Source organism: Papaver somniferum, chromosome 7 (genome assembly GCF_003573695.1).
Source record: "Papaver somniferum cultivar HN1 chromosome 7, ASM357369v1, whole genome shotgun sequence".
In the NCBI taxonomy this organism is placed as follows: Eukaryota; Viridiplantae; Streptophyta; class Magnoliopsida; order Ranunculales; family Papaveraceae; genus Papaver; species Papaver somniferum.
The window spans coordinates 36,387,997-36,409,027 of NC_039364.1; the positions used below are offsets into that span (position 1 = coordinate 36,387,997).

The 21,031-nt window shown below is 36.1% G+C and overlaps 4 protein-coding genes and 2 pseudogenes across 6 annotated transcripts; 2 read left to right on the top strand and 4 right to left on the bottom strand.

The window, feature by feature from the left end:
- The first annotated feature begins 2,984 nt into the window (after positions 1 to 2,984).
- Positions 2,985 to 4,171, top strand: LOC113292583 (annotated as a pseudogene).
- Positions 4,172 to 4,923: 752 nt separating this feature from the next.
- On the bottom strand, positions 4,924 to 8,728 carry LOC113296981 (rRNA-processing protein utp23-like). Its single transcript, XM_026545352.1, has 7 exons — positions 8,612 to 8,728; positions 8,159 to 8,349; positions 7,981 to 8,061; positions 7,743 to 7,863; positions 6,651 to 6,932; positions 6,152 to 6,217; positions 4,924 to 5,411 (listed from the first exon to the last, which is right to left on the bottom strand). Exons 2-7 carry the CDS (start codon positions 8,347 to 8,349, stop codon positions 5,334 to 5,336), a joined length of 819 nt encoding a protein of 272 aa, XP_026401137.1. The 5' UTR covers positions 8,612 to 8,728; the 3' UTR covers positions 4,924 to 5,333.
- A 94-nt stretch (positions 8,729 to 8,822) lies between these two features.
- LOC113294518 lies at positions 8,823 to 10,359 on the top strand (annotated as a pseudogene).
- A 908-nt stretch (positions 10,360 to 11,267) lies between these two features.
- Positions 11,268 to 13,195, bottom strand: LOC113296982. Of its 3 annotated transcripts, none has more exons than XM_026545355.1 (4): positions 12,627 to 13,195; positions 12,348 to 12,530; positions 12,036 to 12,272; positions 11,268 to 11,863 (listed from the first exon to the last, which is right to left on the bottom strand). In XM_026545355.1, exons 1-4 carry the CDS (start codon positions 12,627 to 12,629, stop codon positions 11,858 to 11,860), a joined length of 429 nt encoding a protein of 142 aa, XP_026401140.1. In that variant the 5' UTR covers positions 12,630 to 13,195; the 3' UTR covers positions 11,268 to 11,857. The 3 variants fall into 3 exon arrangements, with proteins under 3 accessions (XP_026401140.1, XP_026401139.1, XP_026401138.1); XM_026545354.1 differs by having other exon boundaries at positions 11,268 to 11,870; positions 12,036 to 12,264; positions 12,627 to 13,121; XM_026545353.1 differs by having other exon boundaries at positions 11,268 to 11,870; positions 12,627 to 13,121.
- Positions 13,196 to 13,257: 62 nt separating this feature from the next.
- On the bottom strand, positions 13,258 to 16,491 carry LOC113296983 (thioredoxin-like protein YLS8). The gene is made up of 3 exons (XM_026545357.1): positions 16,357 to 16,491; positions 14,498 to 14,649; positions 13,258 to 13,778 (listed from the first exon to the last, which is right to left on the bottom strand). The coding sequence occupies exons 2-3, from the start codon at positions 14,615 to 14,617 to the stop codon at positions 13,470 to 13,472; spliced, it is 429 nt and encodes a 142-aa protein (XP_026401142.1). The 5' UTR covers positions 14,618 to 14,649; positions 16,357 to 16,491; the 3' UTR covers positions 13,258 to 13,469.
- Positions 16,492 to 16,872: 381 nt separating this feature from the next.
- LOC113294519 lies at positions 16,873 to 17,499 on the bottom strand. The gene has a single exon (XM_026542912.1). It carries the CDS (start codon positions 17,497 to 17,499, stop codon positions 16,873 to 16,875), a length of 627 nt encoding a protein of 208 aa, XP_026398697.1.
- Between the last annotated feature and the right edge of the window lie 3,532 nt (positions 17,500 to 21,031).

Below are 21,031 nucleotides of genomic sequence, written 5' to 3' on the forward strand. Positions count from 1 at the left end.
AGCAGAAATCAAACAAGATTTATTCTCCATAAACTCAGAGAGTGCTCCTGGTCCATATGGTTATACAAGTAAGTTTTTCAAAAAAAATTGGGAAACAACTCATCGTCAATTGATTGACATGGTTCGCAGTTTTGTCAATAATCTTAGTATACATCCTCTCATGAACCACACAAACCTAACTCTAATACCCAAAGTGGACCATCCATGAAAGCCTTCTCAATTCAGACCCATAGGACTCTGTAACGTCACTTATAAAATCATTGCAAAAATCCTAGTTAATCGAATTGGACTAATATTGCCTTTTTTGATAAGTCCTTTTAAAAGTGCCTTTGTACCACAAAGATCAATTCATGATAACATAGCAATAGCTGGAGAGCTATTTCACCATATAAAAACCTCAAGCCTCACCAAAGACCCGAAAATAGCTCTAAAGCTGGATATCCAGAAAGCCTACGACAGCTTAGATTGGGGATTCATCAAAGCTTCCTTCACCAAACTTGGATTTCCAACAATCTTTGTAGATTACATTATGTTATGCGTCACAACTGTTACATACTCGATCAACATAAATGGCACACCTCATGGATATATCATCCAACTAGAGGTATCAGACAAGGAGATCCACTATCTTCCTATATTTTCATAATTTGTGCGGAAATCTTGTCTACCAACCTGGGGAACCTTCAAAATCAGAAGTTGGTTCGAGGACTTAGCATTTCAAGAAAAGCTCCACCGATTATTCATTTAATGTATGATGGTGATCTTCTAATCACATATAAAGCTTCTGCTCAGAGTAATCTCCAACTCAAGAACTTGCTTCACTCTTACGGCACTTCGGCAGGCCAGGTAATTAATACTTCTAAATCAGTAATTATTCATCACCCGAGATTGGATCCAATTCAAATAAGTAATCTGCAACAATTTTTCAATATGTCGTCCACATCAAAACCCCAAATTTATCTTGGAGTCCAATTCAAACAAGGAAGAGCATCTAATCACACCTTTGCACCGCTCCTTCAAAGATTAGCTCGAAAAGCTAAAGGATGGATGACAAAATGTTTGACTCCAGCTGGAAGAATTGTCCTCATTAAAACCTCCCTAACCCCCACCTCAAACCACATCATGCAAACACAAAATCTACCCATCAATGTCCACAAACAAATAGATCGTATCACGAGGAATTTTTTCTGGGGACATGATTCGTCAGTTAAAAAGCTTCATCCTATTGGTTGGGACAAAGTAACAAAACCAATATCTGAAGGAGGGCTAGGCATAAGGAAAAGCAGTGATCATAACAAGGCACTTCTCATGAAAAGAATCTGGAATTTACATGAACAACCTAACTCCATTTGTGGAAGTCTATGCAGTAAAAAATATCTCAATCAACAACCAATTCTACAGGGCATTGACACAATACCGTCTTCCTTCAGCGCTCAATGGAGACAATTAGCATCACTCGTCCCTACCATGCAGCAATTGATTTTTCATTGTATTGGAAATGGGTTATCAACACCAATAGAAGCCAACTGGATTCCACACTCCCTAAACCTAGACCCAGCTCAATGTTACCCTATCCGGAAAGTGGCTGATATCATTGATCCGATCTCTCATAACTGGAACCAGGAAAAACTAAACACCCTACCCAATCATACAACTCAGAAAATAATAAACATCCACCTACCCCAAGATAGCCCACATGACAGAATAATCTGGCCCCATTCAAAATCTGGAAAATACACTACCTCTTCGGGATACAAATGTCTAACCCAAGGTCAACCTACTCAAAATCCCCTCCCACCTACAAAATTCTTGTGGACTTTACCGCGTCCACCAAAAATTCAGCTTTTCTTGTGGAAAGCAATCAATGAGGGTTTACCAACCTTCTCTCTCCTACATCACATCCATCTGACCAATTCCGACATTTGCCCCTGATGCAACGCTAATCAGGAATCAGCGACTCACCTTCTTATTCACTGCCCAACGGCGACTGCAGCTTGGAACACCTTATTCACTCAACTATCAACCTTACCGAACTCCAACTATAACCCCACATGTCCTTTAACTCCACAAACAACCATTTCCCAAATTATACAACAATCAGCAGTAGTATATGTCATCTCCTTTGTTTGCTTTCTATTTTGGACCTTATGGTTGGCTAGGAATGAACTAATTTACCGTCAAAAGCTAACAACATCAGAAGAAATACTAGCTTGGGCGAAAAAAAAGCAGCAAGAATACTCTGTGACAATAGAATCCTTGCCTCCAGTATTACCAGGAGATTCACCGGCTCTTAACCACTCAAGAAATGCCAAAAGGATTTCGACATTCGGTAGGTTGGTCCACACCAAACTTGAATTGGATTAAGATTAACACGGACGGGGCAGCCAGGGGGCATCCAGGTTTCGCAGGTGCCGGTTTCATATGCAGAGACTCCGAAGCCCGAACAATTACGGCTTTAGCCCAACCTCTAGGAATTACAACTGCCTTAACTGCAGAAACTTGGGCTCTGCTATTGGCATCAAGAACAACAACAGAAAGGAAATGGCCAAAAGTTCTCTTCGAGACAGACTCAGAAAACCTTCTGCTCTTCGTCACATCCTCTACTGATCCTCCTTGGCATATGTCAGGGATGATTGAAGAAATAAAGATTAGAATACGACAGATTCCGCAAACCGCTATCCAACACAACTACATAGAAGGAAATCAAGCAGCGGATGGCTTGGCCAATCATGCGGCTGACGGAAGTCAAATGGGAAACCTTTCAATCAAAATTTGGGACCAGGCAATCCTGATTTATATTAATCAAGTTATTTTTCATGACTCTGTGGGTACCGCATATTCACGTCAAATTGTAACCTAATCTTCTATCTATAAAATAAAGGCTTCAAAAAAAATAAAATAAATAAATAAATAAATAAATAAAAACAAACAAGCTGCTGGATTAGTTGTTTTCCTTTGAATAATTGAGTTGGTATTTCAATTACTTCCACGCTGCATTTAGAAGCAATAGATAGTCAAACCCAAACCAACAAACGTGCTAATCTTGGCTTTCTTCTTCTTCTTCCAAACCCTGTAATTTTCTTGACAGCATTTTCATTTCTCTCATCGTAATCATCTCATCTCCGTCTTTCTGAATTATATCAAACTCAGAATGTCTTTCAGAACAAGAACCAAGTCTAGCAAACATCTGCTAAGTAACAAGATAAAAGAACAACAGCAGCAACAAGGGAAAGATGACGATGTAAAGATACAGAATGAACCTTCTTTTTCTCAAAAAGCCATAGCTCAAACCCTTACAACGACTGCAAATTTGGCTAATCTCCTTCCCACGGGGACTATTTTGGTTTTTCAACTTCTTACACCAGTTTTCACCAATAATGGAGATTGCGACTCGCTAACACGTCTACTGACACAGGTATTGCTAATTTCCATAGCTGGTGCTTGTTTTCTTGCTTCCTTCACTGACAGTTATAGGTCGCCTGATGGCAAACTTTATTACGGTTTCGCAACCTTCAAAGGAATCTGGTTCTTCGACTGTTATCCGGAAACGGATTTCTTCCGGAGGTAAGCAAATACAAGTTAAGGTTCATTGATGGAGTTCACGCAGTTCTATCAGTTTTGGTGTTCATGGCAGTGGCGTTAAGAGACAAAACGTCGTCAATTGCTTCTACCCTCTGCCTGAGCATGGAACACAACAAATCTTAAACATCATCCCTACTGCGGTTGGGGTAATCTGCAGTTCGTTGTTTGTGGTTTTTCCTACAAGAAGGCATGGGATCGGCTATCCTGTTAGCTCATCGCACTGACTGAATTTCCCTGGTAACGCGCTGTAACAAACGACAATAGGGCTTGCCATTGGCCAGTTCAATGATGCGGAGGTTGTGGAAGACTTGAAAGATGTACAGATTTGGGTTTTCACTTTTCAGGCTTGAAAATGTCACAAAAAGTTCTAGTACAAATGTAATGTTTGAATTTTCAGTTGTCTTGATGAAACCAAAATAGGACTTAATTTGGTTGCAAGCTTATCAGAACTGAAATTGTTTTCTTCAAAACTGTCATTTATTTGTCTGTAAGCATGGACGCATTTTACAATTGTGATTCTCTTTATGTCAGCTGAGTTAAACTCAAGCTAATTGACATTTGTGAATAAATAAAAATTACTTCCTCCGTCCCACTGATAAGTGACCTAGTTACTTTTAGATTTTGTCCCACCATTAAGTGACCTATATCACTAAACAAGGTGATATTTTTAAAATTATCCTCTTAATTAATTATAAAAAATATAAGAAATATGCATAATTTGATAATCATGTTTATATTCGTTAGTAGGTGTTTTAAAATGTTTTTCCATGGTACAAAGTTTGCGAACATCCGTGGTGTAGTTTGAGAGATAAATCATTTCAAAATTTCACTATTTATTATCCATAGGGTATACTTGTAAAAAATGCTTAAAAATACTTTTTCCCTTATTTGCCTTAAAAATTGTGCAAACTTGAACTAGGTCACTTAATAGTGGGACGGAGGGAGTAGTTTTCTTCCATCAGGTTCCAAGAGTAAAGTAAGATGGAGGCATTTAATGGGTACTCTGGACCCATTAAACTGGATTGCTAATAAGTCATAACGTCGTAGAAAACTTCAAAAGCTCATTGGATTGTTTAATAAAGAAAAAGAAGAACTTCAGTAATTTGGACAGGCAGGTTAAATATCGCTTACTGTTATGGCCACCCTTAAAAATATAGATGACTTCACCATCAAAGTCATCCAAGTCTGAAGATTATGGCCAATTCGCTAACATTACCTTGCAGAATGTCACCGTTACTGAATAGAAAAAAAAAAAAAAAAAAAGCCTTTCTGAAAGTGGGTTTTCCAATTAGCAAAATGCACCTTAGAATACTGAAGTATTATGTCTTCGAGCCAATAGTAAAACACAAACAAATCCAGCATGATACAACACTAACCAGAAAATACAAATGATACTTCAGAAAAAAAAAATACGAATGAAAGTACAAACAGATAGAAAGGAGTAACAAATTACTCGGTCTATGTTTCAGAACCTATTACAGAGAGTCATAAAAGTTCAGAACCATGTTCTCAGAAGTGAGCTAGTGCATTTACAACAAAACACTCATGGTGAACAGGAATTAAATATTACTTTAACTACAACATTGACTAGAATATTGCTACAAGTTCAACTGTCAACTTGTGATGGACATGGGTACTTTAACTCCAGCAATGCTTGGAGTTACAAGCAGTCAACTTGTTTTCTGCTAAGTTCAAGCTCTCTTGTTTTACCATACTATACTCTGTTTGTAAATCATGTTTCCAAGAACCAATTATGCATCAGCCCCTTCAGATTTGGTGCCTCTCCGTGACCTCTTCCTTTTCCTATTCCTCTTAGCACTATCACCATCCTGCAGTCATTCAAAGTTGTATCTTAGAAGGTAATTCAAAAGTGAATGCATAACTAATTAATGCCCAAAACCATAATGCCTAACCGTCCAGAATCCAGATTATACAATCCTTCTAAGTAATAAAAAATCCTCCTAAAGTAATAAAAAAAAGAAGTTGCAACAAATACGCTATTTTGTATCAATCCAATTTGTTTTCTCTTAGGCACACCAAATTTTACAGTTTCAACCTATACTAATGGTGAGCCAGTTTTGTCTATCGAGAAGGCAAAATAGCAAGCTGACTCATTTAGTTCTTACACTTCTTTAATATGAATAGTTATCAGATGATTATCTAACCTACAGTTCATATTCCAAATCAGATTTGGAGGGTAAAACAAACTGGGCATGACGTTTGCATTCAGATGTCATCATGAAATGCTTCAAAGTGTTCAGGCCACTCCTTACCTAATGTCCAATCCTAAATATAATGAACTCCAACAATAATTGCCATATTCAAACACTAGGTTCATCAACAAAGTATATTCTTCGATGTTTATTTTTAAAACATAATATGGGAGAATTACTGAGAAGAGCAGCCACAGCCATAAAAAGAAAGAAGAAGAGAAAGCGGAAGATGGGTATGTGTAACCAGAGAACATCTGAGCTCTAATTTTAGTGGATGGCATCTCAATGGCAAAACCATACATATGAATCAAAGAATATGCAAAAGCATTAAAAGATACGCTAACAATAAAACACACCTTATTCAGAGCAACTGATGGCTTCTCAGCGACCTTTTTCTTCTTACATGAAAGAGGATTAGGACCCTGCAAAATTGAAGGAAATGATTATTTGACTATATATTCTTGCATCATTAGATGAAATGGTTCTTTAGTTCATGACATTTGGTAAATTATAAGAATGAGCGTATCCACCAGTCATCCATACGGATATAACAAAAACCCATATCCACATTATTATTACTTGACTACAAGCCATGACTTTTTTCTCCTTCCTTTTTTTGGAAACAACAAGCCATATACATAAGATAGCTATTACTACTTCAATAATGAGATGACACTACTTCAATATTTTGGAAATAATGAGATTACACTACTTTTTTGGAAATAATGAGATGACACTACTTCAATATTGTTTCTAGTTAGAAAAAGACAAAACCACGAAACAGAAAATGAGATTGTCTGAAGACAATAAAGCTATTACTGAAAAGAATAACAGGGCATGGTTCCAAGTTCCAACCTTTGGTTTGTTTCTTTTAAATTGAGGCCCGTCAGTCTTCCTTGGAACACTTATAAAAGCATCCGGCACAACTTCATTACCTGAAGCTTCATGTGCATCATAAGTTGGATCTCCATCTTCAGTAGCAATTTTACTTATTCCCCTCTTCAGTAAAGTCTTTTCCATTTCCGTCATATGTAAACGTTGTTCTTCACTTGATTTAACAAATTCACGCTGTGATGTAGATGGCGGCTCAAGAATCAATGATTTTCTTAAACCAAATATGAGAGGAACACCTGGAATCTACAGCCAAGTAAATGATATGGATTAGTATAAAAACATTGAAGATTAACTAGAGCAATCTTAATTTTGTAAGATCGGCCAGCAAAAAAATAAGATATATTGTGGCAAGATTAAGCATTGATATGCGAGAGAGATATTTAAAACGAAATCAAAGTACATGATCTAAATTCCTATACTTGGATAACATAGTCAACAAAGATATATAAGATAAGCCAAAAACCTATCGCTTGATCAACAGATGAACTACATGTCTGTGAATTTTGGGATTTACACCCCCAATGTTATGGATTGGATTTCTTCTATAGCAGTGTAAGCTCAACAGAAAAGACTAAAAAGGTTTAATCCACAAAGCTCAGTACCTTCACATTAAAGATCTATGACATTATCACCACAAATTTTGCCATCCAAGGTAAATAAATTGACAAAGTTAGTCAGTTATCATAGTAGCACCGAATTGGTCGAAATTGAAATTTTGGTCTAAATTTATGGGACAACGCAGCATAGTAATTTATATATCAATTTTTTCTCTCATGTTCTAAAAATACATCGGAGGAAAGTATAATACACGCATATTCCCTTTCATAGAGGCAGGAACAGCTTGCAACTGCTATAAAGTACAGAGTCAACATGTCGTGATGATTGTCAATCATTAAACACCTCCACCATTCAAATTTCAAAATTTCACCTGAGACTGGAATAAGTATGAGAGGGAACTTCAATAGATTCCAAGTGATTGATCTTAAATCAAGTGTCTATCCTAATATGAACAGTACAACTAACAGAATAAACACAACAAAGGAGCAAACTAACCTCTCGAAACTTTGTCCGGAGCTCGTTGTCTTGAGTGGCAACAAAGAAATGCTCAGAATTTTTTTCTCCAATAACATCAGCAATACATGTAGCAGCACCTTTCCTTTTCTCATGATCACATCTGAACATGAAATTCAAGCAAAGTTCTGAGAGAAGATTGAAATTTTCAAATATAACAATCCTTGTATTCGTACTCACAGTTCAGTGTTATCAAGCCAAAAGAAACGCAGAAACAAACCTTGCTAAGGATAGATTACGAGCTTCTTCAAATGACTTAGAAAAAGACTCTCCTAAGCTATGTAATTCCGCAATAACACATCTGAGAAAAAAGCAGGGGGTTTCATTTTATTAAAATAGCAAAGAGTTAAACTGATAAGGAGCCAAAATGATAACAAAATAGAAACGACAAAGCAAACCTGGTAGTGAATAGCTTGGCTGGCTTGCCAAGGATATTGGAAATGGCTTGACTGAAATCCGTAATTTGATTTGTCACAAGGTGGTGAATGAATGTTCCATCACAGAAGACCTTATAGGGTTCTCGGAAACCAAAACATGTTGTGTAAAATCTCACGTATTTACGGTGGTGTTTCATTCTCTTGACCTTCATCTACATGTACAATAGCGAGAGAAAAAGGCATTCCATCAACTAAGTATTTAAAACCCATATCAAATTGAACAAATATAACTGAAATTCAGAACATTATAAGAACAAAACTCGCATTTTTTATTCCAATAGGGAGAATGTAACCTTAAACCCTACTAGGGTTTATTTTGGATACCAAAAATCGCATTCACAAAAAAAGTGATACAAGACCAGAGACAGGAAAGAAATATGCAGTTAGAGAAAAGTGAAAAAGAAGGAAGATTACCTTGTCGTTGTGGATGTAAGCCGGCCGCTAAAGGTTGCTAGTCTCTTCAGGGAAGACAGAGAGATGCTGGTTTCAGGGAAGACAAGGAAATAAAATAGATAAAATAACCTTTATGTAGTGTATATGGGCTGGGCCTTAGACCTAAGGTACCGTTTGATTTGAGGCGTTTTCTTCGTTTGAATCGCCCTAAACTAAAACGAATATATTACGTACGTCATTCCCTGGAGCTGGGTACAGTGAGTGAGGTGTTCGTTTGAATCGTTTCCATTTGCAGAGACTCTCTTTCTCTCTCAATCTCTCTGCCATAAATTGAAGCAGTTAAAAATCTTTCAACCGAAACAGGTATGTATTCATTCAGATCTCCATCTGTATTATCAATTCATTTTTTTTTATCTCCCACCGAATTTTCTGTGTCAACATACTGTATTATTCTGGTTTTGATGTTGGATTTGCAAGATCTGTTACTATTAGTTTAGGGTTAGATTTAAGTTACACTCACAGCATAATCCAATGTGAATTGACAGAATTTTCAAACAGTTTGTTGTTTCAATTTTTAGATTTGTTGTTTTACTGATTTGTGTTTGAAATATTACAAAATGTTCAGTGATGAGCTACAAGAATTAGGTTTTCATTTTATTCAACTATAATACACATAACGCAAGTGAGTGTAATGGTTGTAGAAAATAATGGTATGAGATTCACAAGACTAAAACATATAATCATGTAGATTTGCTGGTAATGTGATGATTTGTATAGATTGAGCTAGAAATTGACTGGTTAATCTATATCTTCGTTATATGTTCGGTTAATGTATAAACCAGGAGGGTTCTAGATTGTAGAGTACCATTGGTGCGAGGATGTATCTTGATGCCATCATTGAGGCATATAGTGCTAATGTTTGTTCTTCCACGGATTAAAGTTGTTTAGCTGGTCTAGTTACAAAATTGTGAAATCTTTTCTATTTTTGTCTTTGTTATGCACACTTCAAATAAGATCCAGAATAGATTGTTGAGAGTCAACAAGAAATCATTTCAGGTCTGTTGTTTACTTTCTCAGCATCCTAGTCGTGAAAATATGAATTGCTGCCGCCTGCGCCTCTTTGAATTACTGGGCAAACTAGGCTTCTTTCTAGAGAAATAATGGCGAAATTACAATCAAGTAGAGTTTTCAGTGAAAACAGATAACAACTATGGCTCCTTTCTAGAGTTGATCCTTTATAAAACTTTATGTTTCCTATATCATGAACTAATAACTCTATTATCTTACCCATAATAGGTGTAGATTGCTAATTGCGTACAACCTTCTTTTGTTCTGGTGACACATGGAACTACGTCACACAAATGCAGTATCATACTAGCTTATAATCTTTGTTCTGAAATTTTTTTCTTTTGTTTGGATTGTTTCTTAATTGCAGATATAGTTTCATCGGGTTACTGTGCACTACCATCCTTATCATGACTCTAGCATGCCTAATATGTCACAGTGTAGCTAGTCCTTCTCATTCTTTTAGAAGTTACTCTGTTTCGAGTTCAGATAATGAAGGTCGGTGTTCAAGAATTGTCAACTATTTAGCGAGGAAAACATCAATTCCAACTGACACAGTTAACCCTGTGATTACATCATCAAAGGTAACTCCACAGTCAATCACTCAAGGAATCACAGGGCCTCCAAGATTAGTTCGCAGTCGACCTGTGAGTAGGGATCTTGTGCGAAACTGGAACTTTGATTAAATCGAAATGGAACGCTAATTTAGATGGAATAGATCCTTGAAGTCTAGTATTGAAATCTGTGCATAAACTATTTCCTTCATTTCTTCAGTCTGTTCAAGCATGTCCTATTGTAGTGCCCATCACACAATGGAAGTTATGCAGACATCCATCGATTGCTAGAGTAGTTTGTATTAGGTAGAGTTGTTCCTTTTTCTACTATTCATTCATAAACAACTGAAGTTTGGCGTTTTGTGCATTGTCAATTTGTATCAAACTGGCCAATTACGAAGGCATACGCTGCAATAAAGTTGAAACAAGCTTATCAGTTATGAACCTTTAACACATGTTTGATTTATTTATTTCTGCCGTTTCCAGTTCACTGGAAATATGGAATCATCTTTATCCGTCACTTTGATTTTCATGAATATTTTAATTCTGTTTCATGGTATTCATCTCTATCGCAGGCCAGGAATAAATCTTGAGAGGAAGTTGAGATTCTGATTAAGCAAAATTTATTTCTGTGGGCTTCAATTGAAGATTCTCAAATTTTACGTCACTAGGAGGATGTTCTGTGAGTGATTATGGCGTAACTGATATTCTCTTGTGATCACTTGCAGGTCCTGCCCCCATTGTACATAATTCCTCCTCTTCTTTTTTTCTTCTTAATATTGTACATAATTTTCACTTTTCTTTTTTTTTAAAATTGTCCAAATATCACATAAACCAAGACAATAACATTCCTATTATGGGTATACCAGGGCTTATCTGTTCAAACCCCCTAAAATTTATTATAGAAAAATAAAAAATCAAATCATCAAATTGAACTCAGCGTGGAAAATGGGGTGCAAGTTAAACTTGTACAAAATTTTCAAATTCCACAGATAAATAAAAAGCGTAAATTCACTCAGAAGATGTCACATCTGAAACCCAACATATATTACTTGGTGTACCTAACTTCACAATATCGAGTTTTGTTCATTAATGTTATAGGATTGAATATTACATACAATATACACCTTGCACCTTGATCAATCAATTTCTATGATTAACAATTCACCATTAATTCATCTTAATTAATTAATTCAATTTACTTCATCTACACAATAGTGTTGTTTAAAGAAGGGCACCCAACCCTTACTTTAAGGGAAGGTAAGGTAAGGTAAAAGAAAATGAAATGGGGATGATTAATTTTGATGAGTTGGAAGAATATAAGCTATATATATTCTAGCTAGCTAAGGGTTTCATTAGGGCCCAAAGGGTGCTCTATGAGGAATACCTTTTCTTCTACTGCTTCTCGAAGATGGGTGACGAGAAGGAGGAGGCTGTGGAGGTGGCGTGGGAGGTGATGGGTACATTTCGTGTTGTATTCCTTCACGCAATTCTTGAGCTTGATTATGATCATGATCGCGATGTTGTTGTCTTTGACGATTGTGATTTCTTGATATTTTCATCATCTTTGATATCATTCCTTGATTCTTATATCCTATTATATCATCATCTTGATCATTATTGATGAAGCTGGCATCCCCATTTCTTCTTATTCCTACAAGCTTAAGTTTCAAAAAACAATACAAATAAATGATAAACCAGTTCTTAAGCAACCCCATAAATTTCCCAACTAAATAGTGGGTGACTGAATTTGTTCGAAAATGATTGAATCATACAGATGGAATTTGTGAATGCAAGAACTAAGATTAAAACAATGTGTTACCTACCTTACAACCGAGAGAGCAGAATCGAAAAGGATCGAGAAGACTCCGAGAACAAATTTCACAAATATGAGAAACACCTTTAGTACTACTACTAGTACCGGAAGAAGCTTTGGGTTGTGGTCTTTCATTCAAGAACAAAACTCTAGCACTATTTATCACATAAGTTTGTACCCCATTAATGTCCAACACCTTTTGAACTTCTGACACTCTCACTACATCATGATACGACGATCTTCTTATCTGTCATTATTAATCATCACATTTCATCACTACTCACTAATAGAAATTCAATCAAAAAAATATCAGAATGCTTACTTGGATGACACGATGATCTTTGTGCCTAGAGGATCGACAGTAGAAGCAAAAAGAATCGCCATTACAATCTAAACAATACATATTACATTCACTTCTTGCTGAATCGCTGTGCGTCTTACACACTGTAAAGAAATTTGTTGACAACAACTTTTCCAGCCATGGTGGTACCAACATTGATTCCTCCTGCAATATAAACAACACACAACATTTTCATGAACCAACTGTTTAAGGCAGAAAACAAAAACCTAGCTGATTCATTTTCAACAACTTCTGATATACCATTAGTTGTAGCTAGCTTTTCCACTGAATAATAATGTTTGATTTTTGGTTGGAATGATGAAGATTGGGTTTTGGAGAGAAGAGGGGAAAGGGAATGAGAGAATGAGGAGAAAGAAGAAAGAGAGAGAGATGCTTAACCGACTTGAAACTTAGAAATCAACAACACAACAACTATGCTGCCTTGAACAAGAGACAAGTACATAAATAAATATGTCATCAATCTCTTTTGATCATCCGACGGGTTGTATTGATTGTGGTGGCTCAGTTCTTTTCTCAACCGTTTGATTAATGAGTAAGTAAGAACAGAAAAAGATGGTTTTGGCTGTCACGCTACTTGGAAGTCTTGGACTCTTCTTTGCGTCTCTTCACCATCTAAAGATCCCACCAGCGCTATCTTGTTGTTTTCATCAAATTCTTCATCCATCTTCCTTTGTGTATCTATCTACCTGGCAGCATAGAGAAAAACATAATAATAAGATTACTAAAATTAGCATTTCTATGGAATGCGCTTAGGCTGAGAATAGTTGCGTTTGTGTTGGTAGAATCTGGACAATTCTCCATTTACAAACGATTTTTAAGTAGAACGAGAACACTGATCCTAGTTCATTAGCAGAGTCTGTCAGAGGCAGGATTGTTCAGGTATATTTTATCATTCCATTGCAAAACAAAAGTACAAATCAGGAAGAGTTTACTGTTATACGTCTTCATTAAAAACTCGGACCCAAATACAGAATACCCTAAATCATGCCCAAGAACAGTAACAAAGAAATTACTGAAAGACTTATAGAGAGGGTATTTTCAGTAAGATAAAGAGTTTGTTATAACAAGCTCGAGCAGCAGCATCTAGTAGCGGTACTTGGTAGAGTAGTCTTTGGGCGCTATCACAAGACCTCGACCTTTCCTGGCACCACGATAGACAGTCTCAATGATGTCAATGAACTCCTGCTTGTCCTTGAGCGCCCAATTGATCTTATTGTTGTTTCCAGTTCCCAAATCAATCATGATGTGTTTGTTGCGGAAAAAGAACATGACTGTTGACGGGTCGTACAGTTCGTACATGGTGTTAAAGTCAGGTACCTCAGTGATGTCAACCAGATAGATCACTGCAAAGTTCTTTATCGTCTCAGCAACTGAAGATAATACCTCATCCATCTGCAAGAAATTCAAAACATAAGCTTACAAGCAACTGCAGAAAGTAGATTGGCAAAGGACTATTAGTAATTATAATTTTTGTACACATAAGAAAACAGCATATATATGTTACTTCAAAACCGAAGATTCCCTTGGTACAGTTGAGCAGTGTACCTAACATGCTAATATAATTCCCTATTTCTATAGATTTAGGTACATCAAAGGAAAGTTGAATATCGATCCACCTTGGATTTGAGGAGAACATAATTCCCCATCTCCTGTGAGATAGTATACAATATCACTGCAAGATTGTGTCAGATTTTTTTCAATGCTCATCCATTCCATTAGCAAATGTTGGAAGAAAAGGTCACAAGCACTCAAGATCAGTGCTTTCTAAACCAAGTATCTACAGGACAAGTTTCACTTTTGACCCAATGGAAGATGCAATTTTGGGCTTTAGAATTTTTAAAATTTATTCACAAACAAAATAGAAATAAACCTAGCATACTACTCGCCTTCTCAAAATTGACATTTGACTCATTCCAGACGTTAACAACTAATGGTTCAACCAGTTATTAGATCAAGTCAAAAGTTTAGGTCACCAAACCAATATAAGTTTGATTTTAAGAGCATAAAAAGCCTGAAACTCACAAATATAAACATGAGTAAGCAAAAGCAAGTGCAAGAAATTTTGGAGAGAAGGAACTAATATCTACTTAATAAAGGGTTGGAAAGACTACCTGCATGCAAGTTTCATCCCAGTCATGACCGAATCTAATGACAACGAGACGTTCCTCCTCAGCGAGGATAGCTTGGTCGACAGCCCAACCAGAGTGCAAGTGAGGTAGAAGGTAAGACATCCTTTCTTTCTTTTTCCTTCCTACGAGAAACCCTAAAAAATGACAGCGATCAAAATTCCAGTAAGCTTCAATGTCAAAGCAGCAGAATGGCAAGATAAAAGTAAAATGAAGAAATGCAGTGATTAAAATACTTAAAAATCGCAAGAGCCTAAATAGAAACATGATACCCTGTAATCAAAAGTTAAGCTGACTTCTTAACTTAGAACTAGCTTTACTTGGCATATATAAAAAATACTAAGAATATTAAAATTTCAAATCCAGAAACTTCATCCCAACCAAACCTATAGAATTCTAGGTAGGGCTTATTAATTCACCTATCAGGAACCATTTGAATCAAGTAATCGTACTTATTTATCAGGATAATCAAATAGATGGAATTCATATAAAACCCTACAACAATGTTCATTGACAAGTGACAACCTCATATTTGACAAACACCTACAATCTAATTAAAGGATATTAGACGAATCGGCTATTGGGAGATGACAGCAAATGTCTTTTTTATATGAGCATATAACGACTGCCATTTCATGTAGGAAATAAGCTTTTCCAGTTGTCAACTCCTATGTGAAATCCAAATGATGACGAACGAATTAACATAAGTATGACCTAACAAGCCAACTGACTAAAACGTTTCCTGAAACATGTGGTGAACTGCACAAGTCTAAATTTGTGGAAAGCTTTGTTGCATTCTCTAGAAATCTCTTGACACATTAAATTATTACTACATGTCAACCAAGTACAACGTTTCAACTTTGAAAAGATAAATTTACCACACTTTCTCCACCTTCATAAGATAAATTTATCTACACCTTTAAGTAACATGTAACTGAAGTTTATCCCACTCATGCACAACTGTGTAGTAACAGGTGCAGTCCAGCTAACTGAGAAGCTATTCCTATTCTTTGCATGAGATCAGGAGGCATCTTACCTTATTCTTTCCCTCTAACTTCACAAACTAACTGAGAAGTTATCAGGGAAAGGATGCGGTCTGGATCATCTAATTTGAATTAGATGATCTAACGGTCACTGGGCATGCCTGTTGATGGAGATCATCTGCTGAATCTACTCTTATGACCACTCCACAATTTTATAGAAAGCGGTTTCCAAGCCCGTTTGACACATCCAGTTCCATTCTATCAGATCAGATCCTTTTGGCAACACCACAGGAACACTTACAACCCTAGTTTATTCGATCCCAGAGAAACAGTAACATGGTTCACAACAAGCACTGAAGTTCAACAATAAGATGTCCTACATTTGAGGGCATGAGATTCCTGAACTAAAGACGAGTGAACTAATTATCAAAGCTACTCTTCCTGACCTCATCATTCAAGGATATATGCAACACTGGTTTGTTAAAATCCAAATATCCAATATCACGCACTGCACAATTTCGACATGCAAAAATCCGAAATCCTTCGAGTAACCAACAAGCACACACTCAGGAGGTTCCAAAATTTGACCCTAATTTTAAAATTTCTAAACATGAATCACTCTTTATCAACGTAGAGATGTTAAGTAGATCAAAGAAAGAATCAAAGAAACATCAATTAAGGTACAAACGGCTCAATCTATACAAAAACCCTAACCAGTGATAAATATGAAAGAAATTTAGTCCCTAATCAATACAAACAAACAACAGTCACAAATTTTTATCACCAATTATCATATTTAACAGAAAATTAACAATAAAGGAAACAAAACCTAGAAATCAGAAGGAGAAACGGTTCACATACCTTAATAATTCACCAGTGTTGACGATGTCTACTTGTAATAATTCACTTGACCTACGCAAACTATCTCTCTTTGAGCTTTACGTCCTCTCCTTTTATCCCCGTGAAAAAGTGAGAGGGTACATTGGTAAAATACCCGAAAAAACAAGGATAGAGGTTCAGGATTACCAGAATTTTCTAGAAAGCCGGGCCGAAGACCAAACTAGAGCGTTCGGTGTTAGGATGCCGACACCAGCAAATTCTTACTAGTCCCTCCTTGGTGGTCTATCTCTTTCCGCCAAGGACTGTAATTCAATTTTTTTTTTATTTTTGAAAATAACACTTATATTACTGGGTCAACCGTTAATCTGCGAATTCATGCTCTTCAGAGACAGACTCATGTTGAGTTGCTTTTCCAATGATCGAATTTGTAGAATTAACATCGACAAAAGAAACTACAGAGACATTGTTATTGAAAGTACATATATCATAAGATTTGATCATGTCAAAAGCTATTGCAGGAAATAAAAAATTAGGAGCCTAATCATTCCAAGAAACTGTGCTGCTTGAGCTTCTCCCCTTTTTGGCCAATAAGTTTGCCACCTTGTTTGCTCTTCTATCTACATGCTGAAATCCTAGAAATGAAACTAGTTGATCTGTTAATACTCTAACTTCTTCTAATATTGCTACGCATTGCAATTGAACATTCACTTTATTTCCTTGAAGATACCATATTGTTGCCTGATTATCCCCTTCTATGACCAGATTTTGCATATTGTTTCTGATGGCCCATTGTGTTGCCTTTAGCAGAGCTACAACTTCTACCTCTTCAGCTGAGAAGGTCCTGCAGCATCCAATTTCTGCTGCTTGGAAGGTACCTGTCCAGTTACGGATGATAAGACCAAAACCAGCATTAGTAAGTTCAGACAACCAAGAAGCATCACAGTTAAGTTTAAAAGTGTTAACAACAGGTAAGTTCCAAGAAATGTTCATGTTTAGAATAGTGCAGCTAATTTCAGTTGTCTTGGCTTTTCTTTCTGGGTGCCAGTAAGCAAAATGTCTGGTAATAGCTATAGCTAGTTGTTCAGGTGATCTAGCTTTATCTTCAAAGACTCCAAGGCATCTTTCTTTCCAAATAAACCAGCATGTTGTTGCTGCTAATGCCATTGAGATGGACTGTATGTTTCATGTCCTCCATTCACTATAGTTATCTAGAAAAAATCTATTTGCAGTATGTAAGTTTAGATGTACTTCCTGTGTAGCCATTGGTGGTAAGCTCCAAACAGCCTTTGCAAAATCACATTAAAAAAACAAATGATAAGTTGATTCTACACTGTTTTTACAAAAAACACAGTTTTTATCTTCATCTCTGGCAGATCCCAACTTTTGTTTAGTTGGTAAGGCATCCTGTAAACATTTCCAAACAAAAAGCTTTACCCTTTGAGACGTATCCATGCTCCATAATCCCTTCCAGAATTTTTTAGAAGAATGAAAAACAAGATTGGAAGGGTTTAAGAGTTTAGCATATAAGGATTTTACTGAGAATTCACCATTCTTAGTTCGGGTCCATCTTAATTTGTCTTTCTTCAGGTTGCCATTTCTAGTAGTGTACAGATTTATGTTTAGAGTATCTTGAACTAATGCATTATCGAAAGCTGAATGTAACAGTTGAGTGTTCCACATTTTCGTGTCTGAATTAATCAATTCAGATACAAGTGTTATGTGAGTGTTTGTTTTTTGGACAGAGTTAGCTAGGATTTCTGGTCTAGCTTGTATCCATCTATCTTCCCATATATTTATTGACTTTTCATCCCCTACTTCCCAGATGTTGTAATTCTTTATGTGCTCAATGCCTTGCAAGATGCAATTCCATATCCAAGAAGCATTAGATTTCTTCTTGGCTAGTAAAGCACCTGTTTTTTGAGCCCATAGGTCATCTGGATGGCTTACTAGCCTCCAAGCTATTCTACTGATCATTGTCTGATTTACCTTATTGGCTTCTTTAAATCCTAAACCTCCCTGATCAATAGGCCTACATAGAAAGTCAAAAGCTTTAATGTAAATTCCTTTGGAGTTTGTGTGTTTACCCCACCAAAAATCACGTTGAATGTTGTTTATACGTTTAGTTATTTTTTTTGGTAAGACAATACAACCCATGCTAAAGATGGGCATACTTGAGAGTACTGATTTGTTCAAGACAATCTTACTAGGTTGTGAAAGAATTTTTCCTAGCCAAGTTTTAATCCGTTGTTCCATTTTCTCAATAATGTTATCAAAAGCTTTTAATTTTTACCTATCTATGAAAATTGCCCTAGATGAGTGTCTTTTATATCTATCTTTTTTATATTCATAAGTCTGTAAATAATTCCTTGGTGTTTGTTGTGGACTCTCTTGCTAAAGAACAACCCAGATTTAGTAAAATTAATGACTTGGCCTGATGCCTTGCTAAACATCTGGATAGCATTGAGAAGATTATTGCAGCTAATTAAGTCAGCTTTTGTAAACATGAGCAGGTCGTCTGCGAAGAAGAGGTGTGAAATGGGTGTTGCTTTTGGTGTCAATTTGATACCCTGCCCCTTTTTGTGTGTTTCTAGATGGTTTAGGAGTCGTGAAAAGACTTCCATACATAAGATGAAAAGATAAGGGGACAAAGGGTCCCCTTGTCTAATGCCCTTGTGGGTTTAAACTCATTGCAAGGATTTCCATTGAGTAAAACTGTAACGGAAAAAGTTGATATGCATTGTTAAATCAAGGCACACCAATCTTCAGAAAATCCAAAAGCTTTTAAAGCTTTCAGTAAGAAAGTCCAATTCACCATGTCAAAGGCCTTTAACATATCGACCTTTAAGCCTATGTTGCCTTTTTTTTTTTTTTTTGCTTTTCTTCATTGAGTGAACTATTTCGTGTGCTACAATGATGTTGTCTGAAATCTGTCTAAAGGAAAGAAAAAAGGATTGTAGCGGGGATATGATATGTTTTAGTCATTTTTTGAATCTGTTGGACATTAGTTTAGCTATAACTTTATATGGTGTGTTACACAGACCAATTGGTCTGTAATCAGCCGGGGACTTAGGATTTTTTATTTTAGTTATTAAGAATATAAGGTTTTGTTTAGGTTGTCATTCAGATGTTTAGTTCTGAAAAAATCTTGCACTACTGCCACTAATTAAGAGCCTGATATATCCCAGTTATGTTTGAAGAAACTCACCGGATAGCCATCTGGCCCCAGTGCTTTGTTTGACTTAAGATTCTTCACAACAAGCCAGATCTCTTCAGGAGAAGGTATTGCAGTTAAGGTTGTATTTTCTTCTATGGATATGGTACGCTTAATGTTAGCAAAGATTTCTTCTTCAGGTTCCAATGAAGATTCAGTGAAAAGATCGGAGAAGTAAGAAGTCAGTACCTCATCTATTTCTTCCCTAGATGATACAACTAAGCTGTTCTTATCCTGGATACAATCAATATGGTTTCTGTTCCTCCTTTTTAGAGTATGAATGTGAAAGAATTTTTTGTTTCTTTCTCGTAAGGCAATTGTATTGTTTCTTGATTGTTGTTTCGCTATTTCTTCCTGAGTGTCATATAGTGCTTCTAGTTCTAGATGTTTCTTGTGAATTAAGGTTTTATTTGGTGTATATTGTTTTGCTTCTAAATTTTTTATATTTCTTAACATTCATTTAATCTTCTTGTTTGGTTTTCCAAAAATTTCTCTTTTCCATATACTCAGATTATTCCCTAAGTTAGATATATTGTCTATAATATCTAAAGCTGGTATGTTTGAATTGATGTTCCAAGATTGTTTTATAACCTATATGCAGGTTGATTCTTTTAACCATGTATCATAGAATTTAAAAGTTGGTGCTAAGAGCTTGTGCAAAGAATTTAAAGAAAGGCAAATTGGCCCATGATCTGAGTCAATTGCTACTAGATTTTGCAATGATGCTTCTTGGAATTCCTCATTCCATTCTACATTTATCATAACTCTATCTAACCTTTGTTTTATGTTAGCATTCCCTTCTCTCTTGTTACTCCAAGTAAATATATTCCCTTTAAAACCTAAATCCTCTAAGCCTGTATTCTGAATTAAGTTCAATATGGGTTCTATTTTTTTTACTGTTAAAGGGAAGTCCTCCCTCTCTCTTCACTATTGAAGATTATGTTTAGGTCACCTATTACTAGCTAAGGCATTGCCTTTAACTTCACTCTTTGTGTTATCTCTTCTAGGTAACCCATAGTTTATTCATGCTTTAGTGCTCCATAAAAACATGTTAAAAGCCACTCCTTAGAATAAAAATTGTTTTTAACAATGACATTGATCATGTTAAGGTTCCATTGAACCACTTCAAAGTGAATTCCATCAACCCAAACAATTGCTAGACCTCCAGCTATTCCATCTGGATCTACAATGTGGTTGTTTGGAAAGTAATCTAATATTCTTCTCACCAAGCTCCTTTGAGACTTGGTTTCAGATAAGAACAGTATGTCAGATAATTGGACTGTAATTTGACTTAAGTTGTCGGTTTTGTTAGAATTAATTCTTGTTTGGTCGTAGTCCCATATAGTTATTTATTCATGGGTCTAACCGGAAATTAGTATTATTCTTAGGTCCACAAGATGGAAAAGACCCGGCTTCCCCTCCGTGATATGTGTTAACGTCTTCTCTCTATTCGAAGTTCGAACCCACTGATTAGCATAAAACCTT

Bases quoted from the DNA above. Each gene is read 5' to 3' on its own strand.
- LOC113296981 (XM_026545352.1), bottom strand. From the start codon at position 8,349: ATGAAGGTCAAGAGAATGAAACACCACCGTAAATACGTGAGATTTTAC. The intron at 6,933-7,742 runs GTTAGTTTGCTC...ACTTGGCTGTAG, and splicing joins TCCGGACAAAGTTTCGAGAG to ATTCCAGGTGTTCCTCTCAT. The intron at 6,218-6,650 runs GTTGGAACTTGG...TCAATTTTGCAG, and splicing joins TTAAAAGAAACAAACCAAAG to GGTCCTAATCCTCTTTCATG.
- LOC113296982 (XM_026545353.1), bottom strand. The intron at 12,273-12,347 runs GTAAGCATTCTG...TAATAATGACAG, and splicing joins AAGATCATCGTGTCATCCAA to ATAAGAAGATCGTCGTATCA. The intron at 11,871-12,035 runs GTAGGTAACACA...TTGAAACTTAAG, and splicing joins TCTGCTCTCTCGGTTGTAAG to CTTGTAGGAATAAGAAGAAA.
- LOC113296983 (XM_026545357.1), bottom strand. From the start codon at position 14,617: ATGTCTTACCTTCTACCTCACTTGCACTCTGGTTGGGCTGTCGACCAA. The intron at 13,779-14,497 runs GTAGTCTTTCCA...AATTTCTTGCAG, and splicing joins GGGATGAAACTTGCATGCAG to ATGGATGAGGTATTATCTTC.
- LOC113294519 (XM_026542912.1), bottom strand. From the start codon at position 17,499: ATGGCATTAGCAGCAACAACATGCTGGTTTATTTGGAAAGAAAGATGC.